This window comes from Lipophrys pholis (assembly GCF_963383615.2).
Source record: "Lipophrys pholis genome assembly, chromosome: 23".
NCBI classification, from domain to species: Eukaryota; Metazoa; Chordata; class Actinopteri; order Blenniiformes; family Blenniidae; genus Lipophrys; species Lipophrys pholis.
The window spans coordinates 5,558,464-5,576,124 of NC_137645.1; the positions used below are offsets into that span (position 1 = coordinate 5,558,464).

General features: G+C 44.5%; 1 protein-coding gene across 2 annotated transcripts; it reads right to left on the minus strand.

The window, feature by feature from the left end:
• Positions 1–1,179: 1,179 nt before the first annotated feature.
• Positions 1,180–10,571, minus strand: kpnb3 (karyopherin (importin) beta 3). Of its 2 annotated transcripts, none has more exons than XM_080492997.1 (26): positions 10,421–10,571; positions 8,516–8,596; positions 7,537–7,729; positions 7,309–7,411; positions 7,123–7,219; positions 6,937–7,041; positions 6,669–6,791; positions 6,440–6,560; positions 6,267–6,354; positions 5,983–6,089; positions 5,762–5,886; positions 5,577–5,666; positions 5,275–5,448; positions 4,971–5,189; positions 4,801–4,884; positions 4,582–4,714; positions 4,239–4,360; positions 4,053–4,149; positions 3,782–3,954; positions 3,583–3,694; positions 3,439–3,494; positions 3,221–3,343; positions 2,890–3,109; positions 2,588–2,816; positions 2,362–2,503; positions 1,180–2,278 (listed from the first exon to the last, which is right to left on the minus strand). In XM_080492997.1, exons 1-26 carry the CDS (start codon positions 10,496–10,498, stop codon positions 2,192–2,194), a joined length of 3,282 nt encoding a protein of 1,093 aa, XP_080349123.1. In that variant the 5' UTR covers positions 10,499–10,571; the 3' UTR covers positions 1,180–2,191. The 2 variants fall into 2 exon arrangements, with proteins under 2 accessions (XP_080349123.1, XP_080349122.1); XM_080492996.1 differs by having other exon boundaries at positions 1,196–2,271; positions 2,414–2,503; positions 10,421–10,524.
• Positions 10,572–17,661: the final 7,090 nt, after the last annotated feature.

Genomic DNA, 17,661 nt, shown 5'->3' on the forward strand with positions numbered 1-17,661 from the left:
TTCCTGCTCAGCAGAGACAGCTGGATGTTGTTGAATGTGCTGGAGACATCAGAGAACATGACCATCAGGGCATCCTGAGTTCTCCAGGTGAGACGGACTGGTGCAGCAGGTCGATGACAGCGTCCTCTACACCAATCTCTGCTCTGGAGGCAAACTGCAGGGAGTCTGTCGTTGGGTTCACCAGGGGTCTGAGATGGTTCACGATGACCCTCTCCAGGATCTTCCTTAAGTGAGAGGTCAAGGCCACAGATCTGAAGTGGTTTAGTTCCTTATGGTGCAACATCTTTGGGACGGGAACAACACAGGAGGTCTGCCAAAGAACCGGCATTCTCGCCAGTCTGAGGTTGAAGATGTACAGGACCACCAGAGTTGGCCTGCACAGTCCCTGAGGAGCCTGGACCCATGACCTTCCTCCCCTGAGCTCCCTTCTCACTTCCTATAGTTAAACAGCTGGATTTTCTGATGTGCATCTGTCCTGACACGGTATTGTTTCTGTTCCAGATTCAACATGGATCTGCTAAGAGACAATCCAGGAAGGAGCAGAGACTTGATGGACTAAGTGACTCCAGGACCAATGATCCAAAGAGGACGCCAGAGCCTAAGGAAGATTTTTGGTAACTGGTGTGTCTGATGCAATTATTTTGTGAGAAATAAACATGCAGATTTATCAGAACATGGCCCATGTCAGGATATATTATTTAAGATTTATACCGCCAGAGAAATGTGAGGATTTAATCCTTTCAATGCCTTTTTATCAAAAGGATGAGAGAAAAGACATTAACTAATAGTTATTGTAATGTAATCTTGGGTTATCACAAATTATTGGCTAAAACAAAAAAGGGGACCAAGTGTGATATTAAGTCTTATTGACATCGGACAAAGAATAAAATAAAGTAGCTGACAAAACATAACAATTGATAACTACAAAATAGTTGAAACTAAAGAATCATACTTGTTTTATGATAAATATTTATGTATTATATCCACAAAAAGTGTAACCTTAAAATGTCATGTTATTAATTTGGTCACTCAATCTTAAGTACTTTTTTCAATTTGGTGATAAAACTTTGCATGTAATTAGCCATCTATAGATTGTTGTTCACAATGTTAGTCCAGTATTTACAGATCTAAACAGGTGTGTCGATAGCCGTGTGCTTAATTGCACATTAACTTGGAAATCAAAGAGAAGACATTTGAGAATTCTCAAATGTAGTTTTATTGTTGGTATTTTCTGGAATTCCATCACATACCTGCAGGGCTGCAAAGGGTCAAAACCATAGACAGTTAAGGAAGCACTCCTCTGACAGATATTCTACAATTCATGTTCCTCCAACGTGTCACACACACTTCATGGCTATGACTGACTACATATTAAAGCACTCTCTTCATAGAGCCCCCCGACGTTATGCTGCTACCTAATAGAGGCTGTGAACCGTTCATTTTTCCCTGTGAGCAGTCTGAAAGGCTATGGAGGAAAGCTGCTTAAAATCATTTGTTACCTCTCCCAGACAGCGATGGACATTTTATTCCTAACTATGTATATTTTCTAGAGTTAGCCACTTAACGAACATGCCATTACTTAGAAATATACCCTCTGAGCTAAGGCAAACAGAGGGAATTTCCACCCAGGTAACACTGGGTACAAGAAAATAAAAATACAAAAAAAAAAAAAAAAATTCACAGGAGACAGGCAGTGATTGCCCAGTGTGCATTTTCACGTCTTTCAATTGCTCAGTCCACTAGAATGTCCCGTCCCCATTTCCCCCACTATGGCCCCTCTGAGCCTGACTGTCCAATGGGTACATGTTGAGCGGCTTGGAGAATGAGTCCCTCCGGGCAAGACAAATCACAGATCGGGGATGACCAGGAACGTCTGGGCAGAGGAAATGTAGCGGTCAGACAGGGAGGGACAAGTCTTATTCCCATTTCCTCGGATACGGGGTGAAAGTCTTCAGAGGTGGATGGCTAAATGTCCATTGTCATTCACGTCCAACCTGCTCCCCTAGTCGGCTGTAGGTAGGTGGGGGTTACAAAGCAGAGTGTTGGTGGGAGGGGGATGAAGCCAGTGTCCATACACACTACAGATCAGAGCAGGAGGAAGAAGAGGGAGTGTATGGAGGAAGATCCAGGAGCTCAATATTTTTTCTTCTCAGGCTTTTTGAAGAGCGGGGAGGTGACCGGGGGCGCAGACTCAGGCAGTATTCAGTAGATTCTGTATGGCTTTCTGCTGCGCCTCGTTCAGTGTTGACACACACTGCGTCCATAGTCCGGCTGACCCCTGGAGGACAATGCGGTCATTAACCCACAGACTCAACTACCAATCACATTTCAGGGTTTTCCAGGATGTCGGTAGTGGCTCACCTGCACCTGGCGGATGACGTTTGCAAGCCGTTTGCTGCAGGGGTCTTCACACTTGACCGATTCATTCGCCACGCCTTCAGCTATGATGAGGAAAATCTTGGGAAGGTTGGAGTTGTCCGGTCCAAGGACGATAGGATTGTTGCTGTGGGGGAAAAACAAAAAAAGTCAAACAGAGCTTCTATCATCTTCAATTCTTGATGGATGGGATCAGAAGATGGCCTCCTACCTCTCAATGAGGTCACACAGGAAGTCAAATGTGTGGGCGGCCTCCTCCTTGTCCTCGTTGAGCGGCAGCCAGCCGAGCCAGTGAGGGAGGATCTCGTTCACGTTGACGCACTCTGGCCTGAACCTCATGACCTTACCCACAGCAGAGATGCAGTTTTCCGTGGCGTTGACATTCTCCTTCACACGCGCGTCGGCAGACTGGATGACTCTGACCAGCAGTGGGAGGGCCTCTGCAACAGGAACACAGAGGTGTCGCAACAATGTCGGCGAAAGACAAGTGAAGACAGACGAGTCGGGCTGTACCTGTGCAGAATGGGCGGTAGTTCTCTCCTCCAAACTGAGCCATGATGCCGACGCCGTATGCAGCCGCCTGCCGGACCTCAGGGCTGGTGTCACACAGTGACTGCAGCATTGGCCGGAGGAAGTACTCGGCGTATTTGAAGGAAGAGGGACTGCAGTGCTCCACCACGTCGTCAAAGATGCACAGACCCCACTGTCTGTCCGCCCACGGCCTGTTGGGACACTGAGGACAAAACGACACCCGCCAGTTACCGTCGCTTCACAACTGTCTGCACCGACCAAGTAAAACATGGATGAAGAGTTGATCTGCAGCTCAATTGAAAATGCTGCTTACTATGAGCTGGACGATGAGCTGCAGCAGCTGTTCGAACCATGGCAGCACCTTTTCTTTGTAACTGCTGAACACTGAGTGCAGGATGTCGGAGACTTTGGTCAGGATGTACACATCGTTCTCATCCTGACCAGAACAAAGGAGGAAAAAGACACAAGTGTAAGGACTTTCCTCACTCCACACAAACAGCTGAATCCTTCCCTGAGGTGGAAGAGATTTACCTCATCTTGTAGCGTTTCCTCAACCTCCTCATCATAGTCTTCATCCTGTCTCTTGGCTGAGAGACACAACATGTTTGTCAAGATCGTATTGCAACATTACACACCACAGTCAGAAACAGGCCACAATTAATACGGTGACCTCACCCTGTCTGAGCTCCTGGTTTTTGAAATGCTCCTCCAGCTTTCCTTTCAGGATGCCGCCCAACTCCTCAAAGTGCTCGTTGTTCAAACAGCCGTCTCCCATCAACTCGATACACTTCAAAGAGAAATAAAAGTCATGTCAGAACACAATCTCTAACCACCAAACAGGAGTGGGCTCCAAAAACCATCAAGGTCTCACTACCTTAGCAAATGAATGCATGATTTCTGACAGGACGTCCGAGTCTGGCTCGGTGCCGATAGCCTTGATGAGGGCGTCGCACATGAAATGCCACATCTGGGTGAGATATTCAGGTCCTCGAACCTGAGCACACTCCAGCAGCAGGGGCATCGACTCTGCTGCAGCCACGCGCACACGTGATACAGTTAAAGAAACAAACCCTTTCAGTCAAAATTAGATTCTGTCAAAACAAATTTTTTTTTTTTTGGTCTCATGAGTCACAAAAGAAGGATATCATCATGAAAGTAGAACTTTAGCAGAGGAACCATCAGCTTCACCACCTGCTCCGTGTACTCCACAAAACCTTCCTTTAACTCTTTGGCATAACAAACCTGTCGGGGGGAAAGAAAACGCAGGGAGTGTCATTGATCTTTCAATGATCTCAAAATATTTGACATCTACATTGATCATTCCTGCTCACCAGCATCTGACAGGCGGTGGCCTTCTCCTCCAGGCCGGCCGTCTTGATACCAAAACTCTGCTGATCTCCCAGATTTACAAACTCCCAACCGTCATCTTCGGATATGTTCTCCATGTCCTGGGCTATAAGACAGACCGTTTCAATTCTCTTTAAGTTTTACGCTAATGCACCATCTTTTAAGAATTAAGACACTGCCAGTAATATTTGTCAAATCAAAGCGCAATTGCCACAATTTACAGACAACATGGAATATCATATGCCGTTTGAAAGATTCCCGTCATTTTCCTCCGATGGGGCAACAATTAGAGAATCATTGCTGAGCCATCTACAAACAATAACTTACTGTCGAGGAGGGCCACTTCAGGCTTGATGGAGGCCGTCTTCATCAGTGGGCCCATCACCACAGGAAGATACTGCTGGAACTCTTTCCCCAGGATTTTACACATGCGGGCCCAGGCTGAGATCATGTACGAGATCTGAGCACAGACAGAATAAATTCATTATGTGACTGAGCAGGAAACGACAAACTCGCTGGTTTGAACTCATGTCTCAGGCTTCATACTTGAGGATCATCGTCCTCCAGGTCATTGAAGTCTGTTTGGGTCTTGAGGAGCAGCTGCATGACAGCAGAGGCGTCTGACATGAACTGAGAACAGAGAGGAAAAGCATGATTCGCCACGAAGCTCGAGTGATAAGTGAAACCGTTGCCATCCAGAAGTATTGGAGACGGACCTTCTCCTTCCCCACAGCCAGGCCGATGAGACTGATGCACTCGATTGTCTTGCCACGAAGCAACCGGAGCTCCTTCTGCACGGCATTTTCAACAATGTGCTTGAGTGAGGGCATGAAGAGGTCGTAATATGGCACAAACTTGTCCTCTGCAGTGTCTGCCACCGAGGCGATGGACGTCACCACCTGCTCCAGGACCAGTTTAGTGCCCTTCTCGATCAGCTGAGTGAGGAAAACGGCAACTTTCAAGATTCTGAACGAGAGCATGTGATTTACTGAAATAATGACCGTTAACACTTTTTTTTACCTCTTGCAGCTTGGAGACCATGATAACATGAAGGTGCTGCACCAGACTGTCCAGATATGGGATGAGCAGTGATTTGGGGCAGTCCTCGGTGAAATTGATTAGGGCAGCAGCAGCATGTGCCTGCACCCGAGGGTTACTCTGGTCCTCAATGGTCTGAAGCAGGGCCGAGATCACCTTTAAAGATTTTTAAAGTACGTTTAATGAGGTTAGATCAACTTTTTGAAGCACTTGTGCTAAATCCCATCAACAATTTGTCCTTAAAAACCAAAACAAGTATTTCCACAGGTGTAAAAGTCCCATACCTTGTCGTGGAACTTCTTTTGAAAGGTTGGAGCGAAGTCGGTGGCCATCTGTCCGATAGCGTTACAGGCAGCGTAACGCACCCTTGGATGCTGTAGAGACAAAGAAAACCAAATCTCCCATTAACTTTAGCCATCCAGGACACTGCTTTAATATCCACTGCATGTTTCATAAAACTTCTCCTTACAGGGTCGGAGCAAAACAGGAGGACAAAGCTGATGATCTCTTGAAGGATGGCCTCCATCTGCTGGTGGCAGCCCTCGCCGATGGCCGACAGCGCCATCAACCCAGCATGGCGGTACTTCCAATCAGCTGGGAAGACAAGTAAGTTTGAGTGCCAAAATCAACTTGTGCATGTGCAAAAGTAACTTCACAAAAATCTAAAACGGCCATACAAAATCCACTTACGGTTCTGCAGCATCTGCATGATGTGCTGTTTGATCATGGGAAGGATGATCTTCCCTCCCAGACCGCATGCAATTCTGTCCAGAGCGCTCTCTCCCGCCACAGCATTACTAATGACACAAAGAACAAGCATGTCAAACAGATTTCTTAAACCTTAGATTTAAGAATGAATCAGATATCATGTGAAAGAAGTTGAGCCAAAAATCTCCTGAAGCTTCAACCCTAAAAAAAAAAAGGACCTGAAGAGTGGAACCTCAATAGTTTGAGCCCATTTATTGTAACTGCACCTGTCAAAGTCATCATCCTCCAACTCATCAGCCATTGCCCACTCTTCATCATCCTCCAGGTCCACCATCATTGCCAACATCTGGGGCACTAAGAACACAATAATATCATCATCTGGACGATCCCACTAATCTCTCTGTGTAACCAAGAGCAAGCAGCTGGAAACAGTCCTTACCTGTCTGAGCTACGATGGCGGTGTGTTTCCTCAGCATTGCTGCCGCCGTCTCTGACAGAGTGACGATGACCTCCAAAGCCAACTGTCGCTGCATGTTTGTCAGGTTTGTGTCGGCACACAGCTGAGCACAGAGGGCAGTAATGTTAGCACACTGCTAGAGAAGATAACGACGCGTGCATATCATCTTTAGGCGCCCTATTTGGCTTCTTGCTATAACAGTGAGACTTACCTTCAGACAGAGCTGCAGCGTGGGCTCCAAGTGAGGCCTCAGGTACTTCGGTACCGTGTCTGCAATTTCCACTAAAGCCTTGAGCACGGAGTCATCGCTCTGGTAGCACGACTCATTCATCACCTGTTTTAAACAAACATACAGTCAGTGCTGCTAATGGAAAAATTATTCTGCACCTCTCCCGTGAGCATCAAAGTTTACTTATAACACCAAAGCAAATATCAAGCCAGACTGACGAAACTCAAACGCCACGGTGCTGAAGTCTCACCTGCAGGATGCCCGGCAGCAGGTCAGCAAAGTGCTTCAGCAGAGCAGTGTTGGTTTCATTGGACAGAACGAAGGACGCTGCAGCCCGAGCCGCCAGGGTGCGAATCTGGGTTCAAAAAGAAATGTGAATCAAGAGTCGCCATCTGGACACTCTGCATTGCACATGCGACATGCTAATTATCATTACCTGTGGGTTTGCCTGGTCCTGCATGCACTGCATGAGCATACGCTTGATGACATCCATGTAATGCTGCTGCTGGTTGCCAAAGATTCCTGGGAAGTTCCTAGAAGTGAGCAAGATGTACATCTATCAGCCACCGGTACGTCTGCAGAAATGCACAGAATTTTTTGACCACATGTAACCGGAGCTCACCAGAATATGTGCAGGGCAGCTTCTCGCAGGCCAACATTGTCCGAGTTCACAGAGTCAAACAGAAACTTGAGCAGCTCTGGCCACTGGTTATTCCCATCATCATCTAGATTATATTCATGGTCACAATGTCACACGGGAGTAAACGCATTACTATACGTGACAATTTATAGATTACAGAAATGATGTCTTCCAACTTTCAGATGGAAGACTTTTGAGGAAGACGTTTACCAATGAGGTTGCGAGACAGCTCGGCCGCAATGTCGCAGACCTTCTTGCGGATGGTTGGCGAGGTCTCCTGTTGGATGCTGGTCAGCAGTTCGGTCTTGATGGCTGTCTGCATCTCCACAGTCAGCCCCGGATAGATCTCCTCAAAAGATGAAGACAACAGCCGCCGCAGCAGCACAGCCGCCATCTGTTTGACCTGAGCAGGATAAAGAAAACAGGCTTCAACACAACCGACGCCCAGATCTACAACATTTAGCCAACAGGACTGGCCCCATCTAGTTTGATCATTTGAATGCAGCCAGTTTAAGACAATTTCCCTGCTGATGCATTTTGAGACTTGTTAACAACCCTGCTGCAAAAAGGTGCAATGTTACACTACTGATCTGAACTGTCGCAGCCAGTGGTCACTCTTATGAGAGCCAGACCATGGCGAGTGGACCGGCAGCATCTCAAAACGGCCGAGTCATTCTCTCCCTGGACCAAGCATCTCTCCGCCTGCTCCTGTTTCAAAACTCTAAAAATATCGGCCCTGAGGTAAAGAGACGGAGAGAAAGTCGGCAGCTGCCGGGATTCAGCGTAAACATTAATTGCTCAAATGCCAAAGTGTGACTCACAACAAGCGTCGACTGTCAGGCTGCCGTTCGGCCTCACATGTGGTGACGGCACTGCATTCTTAACATGGCATCTGTGACATGCAGTCTGAGTGATAGCCCACTACAATGGAGGATGAAGTAAAAACATGACCCGAACTTGACATTTGGCCTAAAAACTTTTTAATGTTCTTCTCTCATTTAATCCCAAGTCAGTGATAATGCTTGTTGCTAATAGATCGTTATGGCTGCAGTTGTCAAACCTGTAGGGTGAGATGTATGGCATGAGTATACATAACAAAGGCTTACAAACTATCTTTTTTTGCAGTTTCTTCAGACAGAATTGATTGAACATTCAATGCTGTAAATAAGTCACTGTTACATGTACAAACCTCCTCTGCTGCAGACGCATCTCTGACAGCCTGCAGCAAGAACGTGATCTTGGTCTGGCCCGGGATTGTGCCATACGTATCCTGCAAATAAAGAAAGAACAAAGACAAACAACTTCCATCAGTGAGAGTGTTGCGTTACCGGAGCAAAGCAATAGAATCTTGCCAACATCAAGCCTGCATTGCTACAGCAGCTGCTATAGATGCTGCGAGACCAATAGTAAAGTCAAGTCTCAAGTCTCGAAGGGCCATTCAGGTTAGTTGCCTGTGTAGAAAGTCTTTATCTGTTCCAGTATTCACCCACTGGCTGTGTGCATTCTGTATACATGTCATCCAAGATCTCCTCCGGCTTCCCTGCTGATTATTGACAACTCCATCAATATTCAGTCTGCAGATATCCTCACTCTGGCTATTGCACAACTCAAAGCCTACCTCACTGCACCTCTGCTTTATTTTTGGTTTAAAATGTGGTAAAGGAGAGATTGGGACGCCCATCCTTACAATCTGGGTTTGGGTCCTGTACAGTAGGATCAATTCCTATTGTGTGAGCCAGGCTAAAAGAGTTTCAATAAAGGATGAATTCCAATGAGCTTAGCATCCGGGCAGACAGTCTGTCTTTCATAAAGAAAATGCTGACTGCTGGGGGGGGGATGATAAGTCTGGACGGTCTCATCTAAAACTCTGCTGCTGGGGAGGGAAGTGGAAACAATGCTGAGCTTCGACATGTGAAGGGGCCAAAAGAGTGAACAGGCCAGTCAGACGCAGCCCAAACAGAGCCACTGTGTGTGGGGACGACCCGAGACGAACGTCCGTGGGCTCCGGGTGGGACACGATCAGCTTAATTGGGAACGTAGAGGCCAATAAGGACAGGAAGTGCGTGTTTGAAATAGTTGTGTTTGTAGAGAGACTTTCAATGAAAACGACTAAAAGGCCGTCGGACAAGTACCGCCTGCCCAGCTCGTCCTTATGAATGAGCTGGCTTCGCGTCCAGCCCTTCTCGCTCCGCTCCTGATGGCGACCGACGCGCCGATCCCGCAGGATAGGCGTCCGCATTTAACCCGGAGATCCACCACTTTATTCTTTAAGCCACCGTGATCTGCGCTAGCTTGGAAGCTAACTAAAATTAGCAGCACTTTAGCAACGACTTAGCCAGATGCTACTTCCTTCACTCCACTGGCCCGGCTAAAGTTAGCCTCCGGCTGGATGCGCTCTTAGGGGGAAGATAAGGGGGGGTTTTAAATCAGTGTTTTGTGATATTTGAAGGTCGGACACACGTATGGATGTTTTTAATATTCTTAATGAGAATATTTGCTCCATATTCACTGACAAGCCCAACATAAAACCCAATCCCGTGTTTTAAATCCCTGCAGTGAAATCGATCACCAAACCCTCAAACTATTTAAACACATGGATGAATGTCAACAAGTGACATCAGATTGAACTACTGGCGGCCACAGATGAAATAAACAGTGAAAACATAAATCGAATAGATTTAAGTTCCATTTAACTTCTCCCTTAAACGCTGACGCGCAGGCTCCCGGTGGGAGTCTAACTTCAGCGGCCCCCCTCCACCGCCACCCCCCAGTCAGCTGTGGATTTTACCAACATATCGCCACATTTCACCCTCTGCTCGGGCAAACCGAGCCCCGCACCCACGCGCACGCGTAGAGCCGCCCGGCGTCACGACAGTGCTTGTATCTGTGTTATAACCACATAACTACGCAACACGATGGCTGTAGTTAGCGTTAGCTAGCTGTTAACTCAGTGTCAGCCGCACATCGCACGTGGGCTACCGAGCCTGACGCGAGAGATCGGGAGGCGGTTAGCTTCAGCAAACCCGCGCTAATAGCACAGTTTCCCCCCAGCTTGTCCGCCCGGGTGACGGCCACAGTGTCCCCCCGCTGTTACCTCGGCTTGCTTCCTGGCGTTGTTGTCAGGGCTCATAAGGTTGCCCAGCAAGAGGTAGAACTGCTGCTGTTCCGCCATTGCAGTGAGATCCGAAAAGGAGCAGCCGGGTGGAGAAGCGGCGAAATGTAGCCGGCAGAGCCTGCTCCGGTCACACAATGCTGCTGCGCTCCCATTGGTCGGTTTTATCAACCCTCCCTGCTGCTCATTGGTCCCGAGCGTCTTAGTGGGCATACGTCAGTGGTTTCTCTGCGCTGATTGGATCGAACCGATTCCTGAAAGTGAATGCGTCGCTCCGATTGGTTAGCAGCGAATCACTAAAGCGCGGGAGTTTATTACACAGACGTCAGGGACGCATAAACAACAAACAACGCGCATAACGTTTCGAAGGAGAAAATAACAGAATACTTTCATTTAAGTACTCAAATCAGGTATTTCCACTGATGTTTTTTTCATTCAGTATCAAATTGAGATATTTAATATCATATATAATTCCCCAATTTCTGGACGTGTAAAAAAAAAAAAAAAAGAATAGAATATATATACTTGATCAGTCCCAGAGGGAAATTCTTTGACAGGGTCTTTCCTCACAGAATAGAACACGCACAATAAAATACAAAAGAAAAGTAAATATCAAACTATCGGTTTGAAAGATGTGAATGTTGAAGGCTGGATAAAACTGATCTCTTTTGATCCCACCCAGGGAGCTGTTGAGCATTAAGCTGATCTGCTCAGAGACTCGCAGGTAACCTGTCAGCAGTGTGATACAAATCAGCAAACTTCCAGTCAAATTCAGTCCAGCTATGTAATCAGTTGGCCACCACAACTCGCCTAAAAGCACATCAGTCACATGACCGGGTATGCAAAGATCAAATCTGAGGCCGGGTGAGGATTAGCAGAGGTAAACAAGTCTGAAAGAGGTGGAGAAATTAGAAAAACTTTCCTCAATGTAACATGGCCAAGTCTTTGAAGATCCCACCATCTGCAGCACAGGACATCATCAAAGAGATGAGTGAACAGTTGAAGGTACAATGTAAATGTAGAATGTTTCAGAGAATTTAAACTGTTCACCTAATCTCAAGTAATTTATGAAATCACACATGCCATTTGTAAGGGTTGATAACCAACACTGATTCTGAACAATTGAATGCTATTTAATAGTTTAATTTAGTTACAATTTGCAACAATGACTCACTTTTTAAGAAAACTTCAAAGAAGAAACAGAAATGATTCACATTGAAATGTTAAGAATGTGCACATTAGAATAAAAAGGTTATCATCAATTGTAATTCATTGAAACGTGTTTGTTATATTTAACAAACCTATATATATAAGTCTTTTCTAAATATTGTGCTCTAAATTTTGAAATGTGTTTCTGTTTTAACAGCACTGATGCAACAATGCTTTCATACCAGCTGCTTTTAACCAGAATCTCATTCCAAAAACGAATGGTTCTCACAGATTTGTCACCATTAGAAATGGAAATAATCAGGATCTCCAGTGGTGGAAGACACAAATGGCAACTATTACCACAATGAAAGACAGATTATTTAATGATGTAAAACTATACAACATAATGCATAAATATGATTATTCCCATCTTTTCGATGCAATTGGTTTAATGATATGCACCAGGTTGTCCAGCAGGTGGCAGCAAAACTCTTGTGATTTTTTTTTTTTTTCACCATTTATTTTCAAATGCGTCAAAACAGGTGGACTGCAGATCAGGGAAAGTTTTAATGATCTGGGTTGAGCTGATTTCTTGCTTCATCTTTTCCATTGTTCTGTCCCACGAATATTCAACGACACCTTTTAGCTTATGTGGACGGCCCAATGTTTTCCTCTGCCAATCTGAAGTTTGTTTGGATTTCTATGCAAAGTTATTGCAGTCACAGTGCTTGAAATGACTCCAATTTGAATTGGTTACTCTTTAATGCACACAGAAGCGGTTTATTATGGCCCCTTTCTCTACATAGACTATACAGCTTTCATCGAGGGGATTGATGTAAACACTTGGTCCACTGTGTCTGGACAGCACCCCTGCTGGTGTGAGCTGAACCTGCTGCAGCAGCGCGGTGAGTCCAGCTGTCACTGTGGCACCAGGCTGCTCCAAATCACCTGGAAAACCGAGATGTCCACCAAGTGAAAGGTAAGAGGAAGATTTACACGACAATTTTACTATTTTGAATGTATAGACGATATTTAATGTGAATATTTAACGAAATTAATCAGCCCACCTATCGCGTTTTCCCCCATTACGCGCGCTGTTGGAGGAATTTACGCAGAACTCCATTCATGATTTAAAGTTTCAACGTTTGCAAAAATTATTTGAATTATATTCAACTTAAAACCTTCATGAAAACTGAAGACGGGCCCTTTCCTTAAATTCGGCCACAGTTTAATGCGAGTAAGTTTTTTTTTTAATTGTTTTTTGGGAAAAAACAAGCGTGATAATAGCAGAACATCCGCGTAAACATGAAGTCAAAATGATATAGATACTATTAAACACAAGTCTTTAATCCTTAATGTCTGCTTTGAAGTGTATTTAAAATATATTATAAACATGATCAAATATGACTCTTGCCACTGACATTATCCTGTATTATGAAAATACAATAAATCCAGAATTCAATCAAAATGTACTACTTTCTGAAGTGTGAATCAATGAAAGTGTATTTATATAGCACTTTATAACAGCCTACAGGGTTTACTAAAGTGTTTCCCAGTGAGAAACAACAGAATAAAAGCAACACAGTAACTGAAAACCGAGACAGCAGTAACCTATATAATAAACCATTTTATTGTTTTAGCGTTAATGTGAATTTATTCATCAACGTGTGAATGGTGACAGCTCTGCTTTGCTAAGATTAGGATCCTGAGATTGTCTGATGTTCTTGGTCTAATGAGCAATGTACAATTTCAATAACTATGCATAAGAAGGGACACATAAACCATAGTGGGGGTTTATATCCCGTCCATCCTCCTGCAAATCACAACCTGCAAATACTTAAAGTTAAAAGCACGATTGGATGGTTTTTTCCATGAGGAAAAATTCAGGTTAAAATTCATCTACTGATCAGTTAAACTTAAATTGTTCTTAAACCATTAAAAACGTAATAGGATTGCATCTCGGTGTGAACCACAGGAGATAGTGACATCTGAATAGTTATAAAACCATATAGATCATGTTTTTAGATTTCATAATGAACCCCCTCCTGTGTACTGCATAAAAATTCAGTATTATCAATGATGGATGATTCTAATTTATATAGACATACGTGCCACGAGTTTCTTTCAGGTGTTGCTCCTACACTTAAAAGTCACGCAGGGTCACCAGTAAATTGCATTACTGTGACCTGCAGTAAATGGTTGCCAGTGAGTTTGCATTTCAGATCTTTGACAGATGCACAGCTCAACCCAGAAAGCCTTTCCCCCAGCTTGAACTGAACCCAGCGGCAGTTGATTTGGACAAAAGCACCTGCCAAGTGGGTGAAGACGACTACAAAGCACATTCATTCTATGCTGAGTTCTTATCCTGTAGCTCTGCTTTTGTTTGTCTCTTTAATTCATCAGTCTTTTACAGTTTTTTTGCGAATACAGTAGCCCATCATATTAATAGTCGGTGCAGAAGTATGAAAAATTGAAAAGTCTTGTCAGTTTTGTGCCTGAAATATTGTTTTGTTTTTTCCCTCAAAAAGTTAAGAAACTCTATTTTTCAACATACAAGCTTTCCTTTGAGCTCCAGTGCTGCGACTGGTGGTGGGATTAACAACAGGAAGCTCCCTTGATCACACCAATGTGACACACATAACAAATGGTGCACTGCAGACTTTCATTATTAATCACACACAATAAAATGTCGAGACGGATAAATGGCAAGTATTCAAAAAGTCTTACAGTTGTGAAATACAGGACAAGGATTGAAAGCATCATGAATCAGATTAGTTTCATTTTCAACCATCAGACTTGAGCTTGCAGTCGTTTTAGTTTTTGTTTCATGTTCCAACCACCTTATAAAAGTCTGCTTGAACTCTGCGTCAGAGCTGCTTGGAGTCTTCACAACGTACAACCTCCCTGCTGCCGCTAATGTATAACTCCCTAAATGGAAGTGGCATTAAATCATTAAGCTGGACGCCTGACTGTGTTAGCCACAGACTTCCACAGTTTCTCATGAGGTCAGGCTGAAGTGGAAAGGGAGAAAGAGTGAATTTAGTGCTGACCTTGTGATGGACAGGCAGGCTCATCTGAAGGTTTTCTCTTCTTGCACAGACCAGAACTCAGCAGAAGAGACTGTGACACTGGGTGCTTGTATGAGAGTGAGCTTACTCTGTATTCACTCAGGGAAACTAGTTAAAACCTCGTATTTCTCAGTAAAACTAACAACCACAGTGTTCCAGTTGCATGGTTTCACACCTTCCTGCAGGATCATGGGATTAGACCCTGTGTAGCTGCGACAAAATTTAAATTGTCCGTTCCATTTTTCAATCAACACAATCTCAGCGTGTTTCTAGATTTCAACTGGCAACATTTTAATGAAGCGAGTGACAGTTTGATTTATAGTTGGCGAGAATGCTCGGGTGAGAAATAGCTCAAGATCTGCTTCCAGAAAACCACAATCTCATTTTTACATTTCTATTTCTATACCAGCAAGTAAATAAATCTAAAGTGTAAATAAGACACTTTGGAGCTGTCAGACTGAGGGTACACAGCAGCTTCACGCAGGTAAAATCAACACCAGCAGTGATCTGTGAGTTTGTTGTCGCCTCCTCTCCTCAGTTTTCACACCGTATTTCCCAGAATGTCCTGCAGTTTAACCCTCTATTGGGTTTGTATTGCAAAAATACAAGCAAGGTTTTCCAAATTTTGGAAATCAAATCATCAATTAGGTGCCCTAACTGCCAATGGTATATACTCAATGCTTTTATTCTATTCTATTCTATTTCATTTGAACCTATATTTTACTAGGTAAGTTAGTTGAAAACTGGTTCTCATTTTCACTCATGACTTGGTTATGGGATCATTCAAAAGAGCCACACACCTTACAAAAGTAAGACATATCTCAATTATAGCCATAACAGAGAGATGCTCAAGCTACCAAATATGGCCCCCTGCCTGAAAAAGAGTTACTACTGATGCAGATGATGTATTGTGGGTGTTACTGGAAACCTTTAAATTGTTACTCTCCCCTCATTTTTTATTTCGTGCTTGTGTGTGAATGTGTGACTCCTGTAAGCGGTGTTTTATTGCCCCAGCAGAAAGGTAAACCTCAGCCACTGCAGGGTTTCCAAAGATCAACACGGCTAGTGTGTAAAACGGAGCGAGCTGCATGTTTGAAGTATTAAAAGTCAATATTTCTTCGTGACACCCCGACCTGTCTCACAGTGGAACCACTATGTGCTTCTGGACAAGGCGCCCATTGAAGCCAGTGACGTGGTGGCTGCTGGTTTTGGGGGTTTAAGAGTTGTTGGGTAACCACCGCAGGCCTCTTTGCAGCTGGACATGGATTAATGAAGATGAAATGATCATTAACATCTTTGACAATATGAGCACCACTTTATGCAATTCTATAACACTCTTCAATGTTAAAAGTTGAGCATTAAAAGATGTAATTGCTCCAGATATCTGTGATCGGACGGTTGTACTGCAGCAGTTCCGGGCGCCATTAAAGTGTCCAGTGTATGGACGTCTCGTAGCTCCCCCTCGTGGCGTCTGCTTTCCTCTGTGCCATTCTTACCCCGCGTATGGTTTGGCTTCAGATTAGCGGTCCTCTCCGTCTGGGCTGCTAATCTTTCAGCCTGTGTGCTGACAGGAGGGCTGTAAAAACAGAGCCGGAGGAGGTCATCCTCAAGTTTGCACAGGAACGAGCCATTCATCCCCTCAGTGGGGGTTTTGGGTCCTGCGCTGTGGCGAGACTGAGGCTGAGAGAGATGAATATCCCGCCCAGTAAAAGTTTGGGATGCGGCTGGAAAGCGGTATTTGTCTCTTGTGCTCCGCTGGGCACACAGGAAGCTAAACGAGCCTGTCGCCGCTCAGCGCCTGTGATTTATGGCTGCAGTTAATTTCTGAATGGGAGGTCACCCTTCACCTTATCAGATTGGCAACCACTTCTGTCAACAGTGTGAGGACCTGTCGCATGCTTGTCTGAACTGTGCAGATAGACTCATTTTTTTTAACCTTAACTATCACCCTTTCTCTGTTAGTCTGCATGTTTTCTCTGTGCATTTTTCCCCAAAAATTGAGGCGAATTGGTGACTCTTATCTCCTCAGCCAATAATCTTTATGTGAATGAATGGATATGGTCTATTAGAATGATTTCTTGTGTTTCCATGATGTAGCACTGAGACGATACACAACCTCAGCATGCCAACATCTGTGTTGGTTCACTTAAGTAAATATCGCATATGTATGACAAACCTGAGACCTCCTAGGAATGAGGAGAGGAATGTGTTGGTGAAACCTTGCAGCGATCTGAATGAGTGCAGATTGACTCGAGCATTTGTGGTGTTTTCTGAAAAAACATCTTTCCCAGTCATGTCGTTGATGCTCTCTGTGCGGCAGGTGTCTCTGGAGGCTTGGCTGACTGGATTTCTCTGCGTTAGTGAGCCGTATGTTTGTCTGAGCTGATGAAGTTTGCTATCGACTCCGTGTCCCGAGTCGTTCACACTGCGATGATACTGCAGCTGCGTTCGGCCCGACGCCCATCCTCAATTAGTATCCAAAGCATTTAAAATGCTCCTCAGGTTGCTCGCTCTCTCGTCTGACTTCATGTCCACTGATGGAGGTGCCGATAGTTTGTCTGAAGAAGTTAATCAATAGTCCTGAGCACTACAGCAACTCGATGCATTTAATTGTGGACACTTACTTTTAAGACTCTGCTTTCACTAGAAAAACAATGGCCGGCACACTGAGAAGAGCTTAGATTATACGAGGAGCTTGTGGTTTATCTGTTAACGTAAATCATGTGAAGTGTTTGTGTTTGAAGCAGATTTAGTAGTAAATCAGTATCTCGATCAAGTCCTTTATCTGCACAACCCAAGAACACACACTTTCTGGATGAAAACTTAAAACTTTGCAGGTAACCTTCATTCTAATTCGTGTAAAATCAACTAAAACTCAAAGCCAACACTTTCTTCAGTGTATTTCCTATCTCCATATTTTACAACATTTTTCGCAGTCTTAATTTCATAATGTAAGTCTGCCTTTTAATTGTCAAATGGGCTGTGGGGTGTAAATATTCACAAATA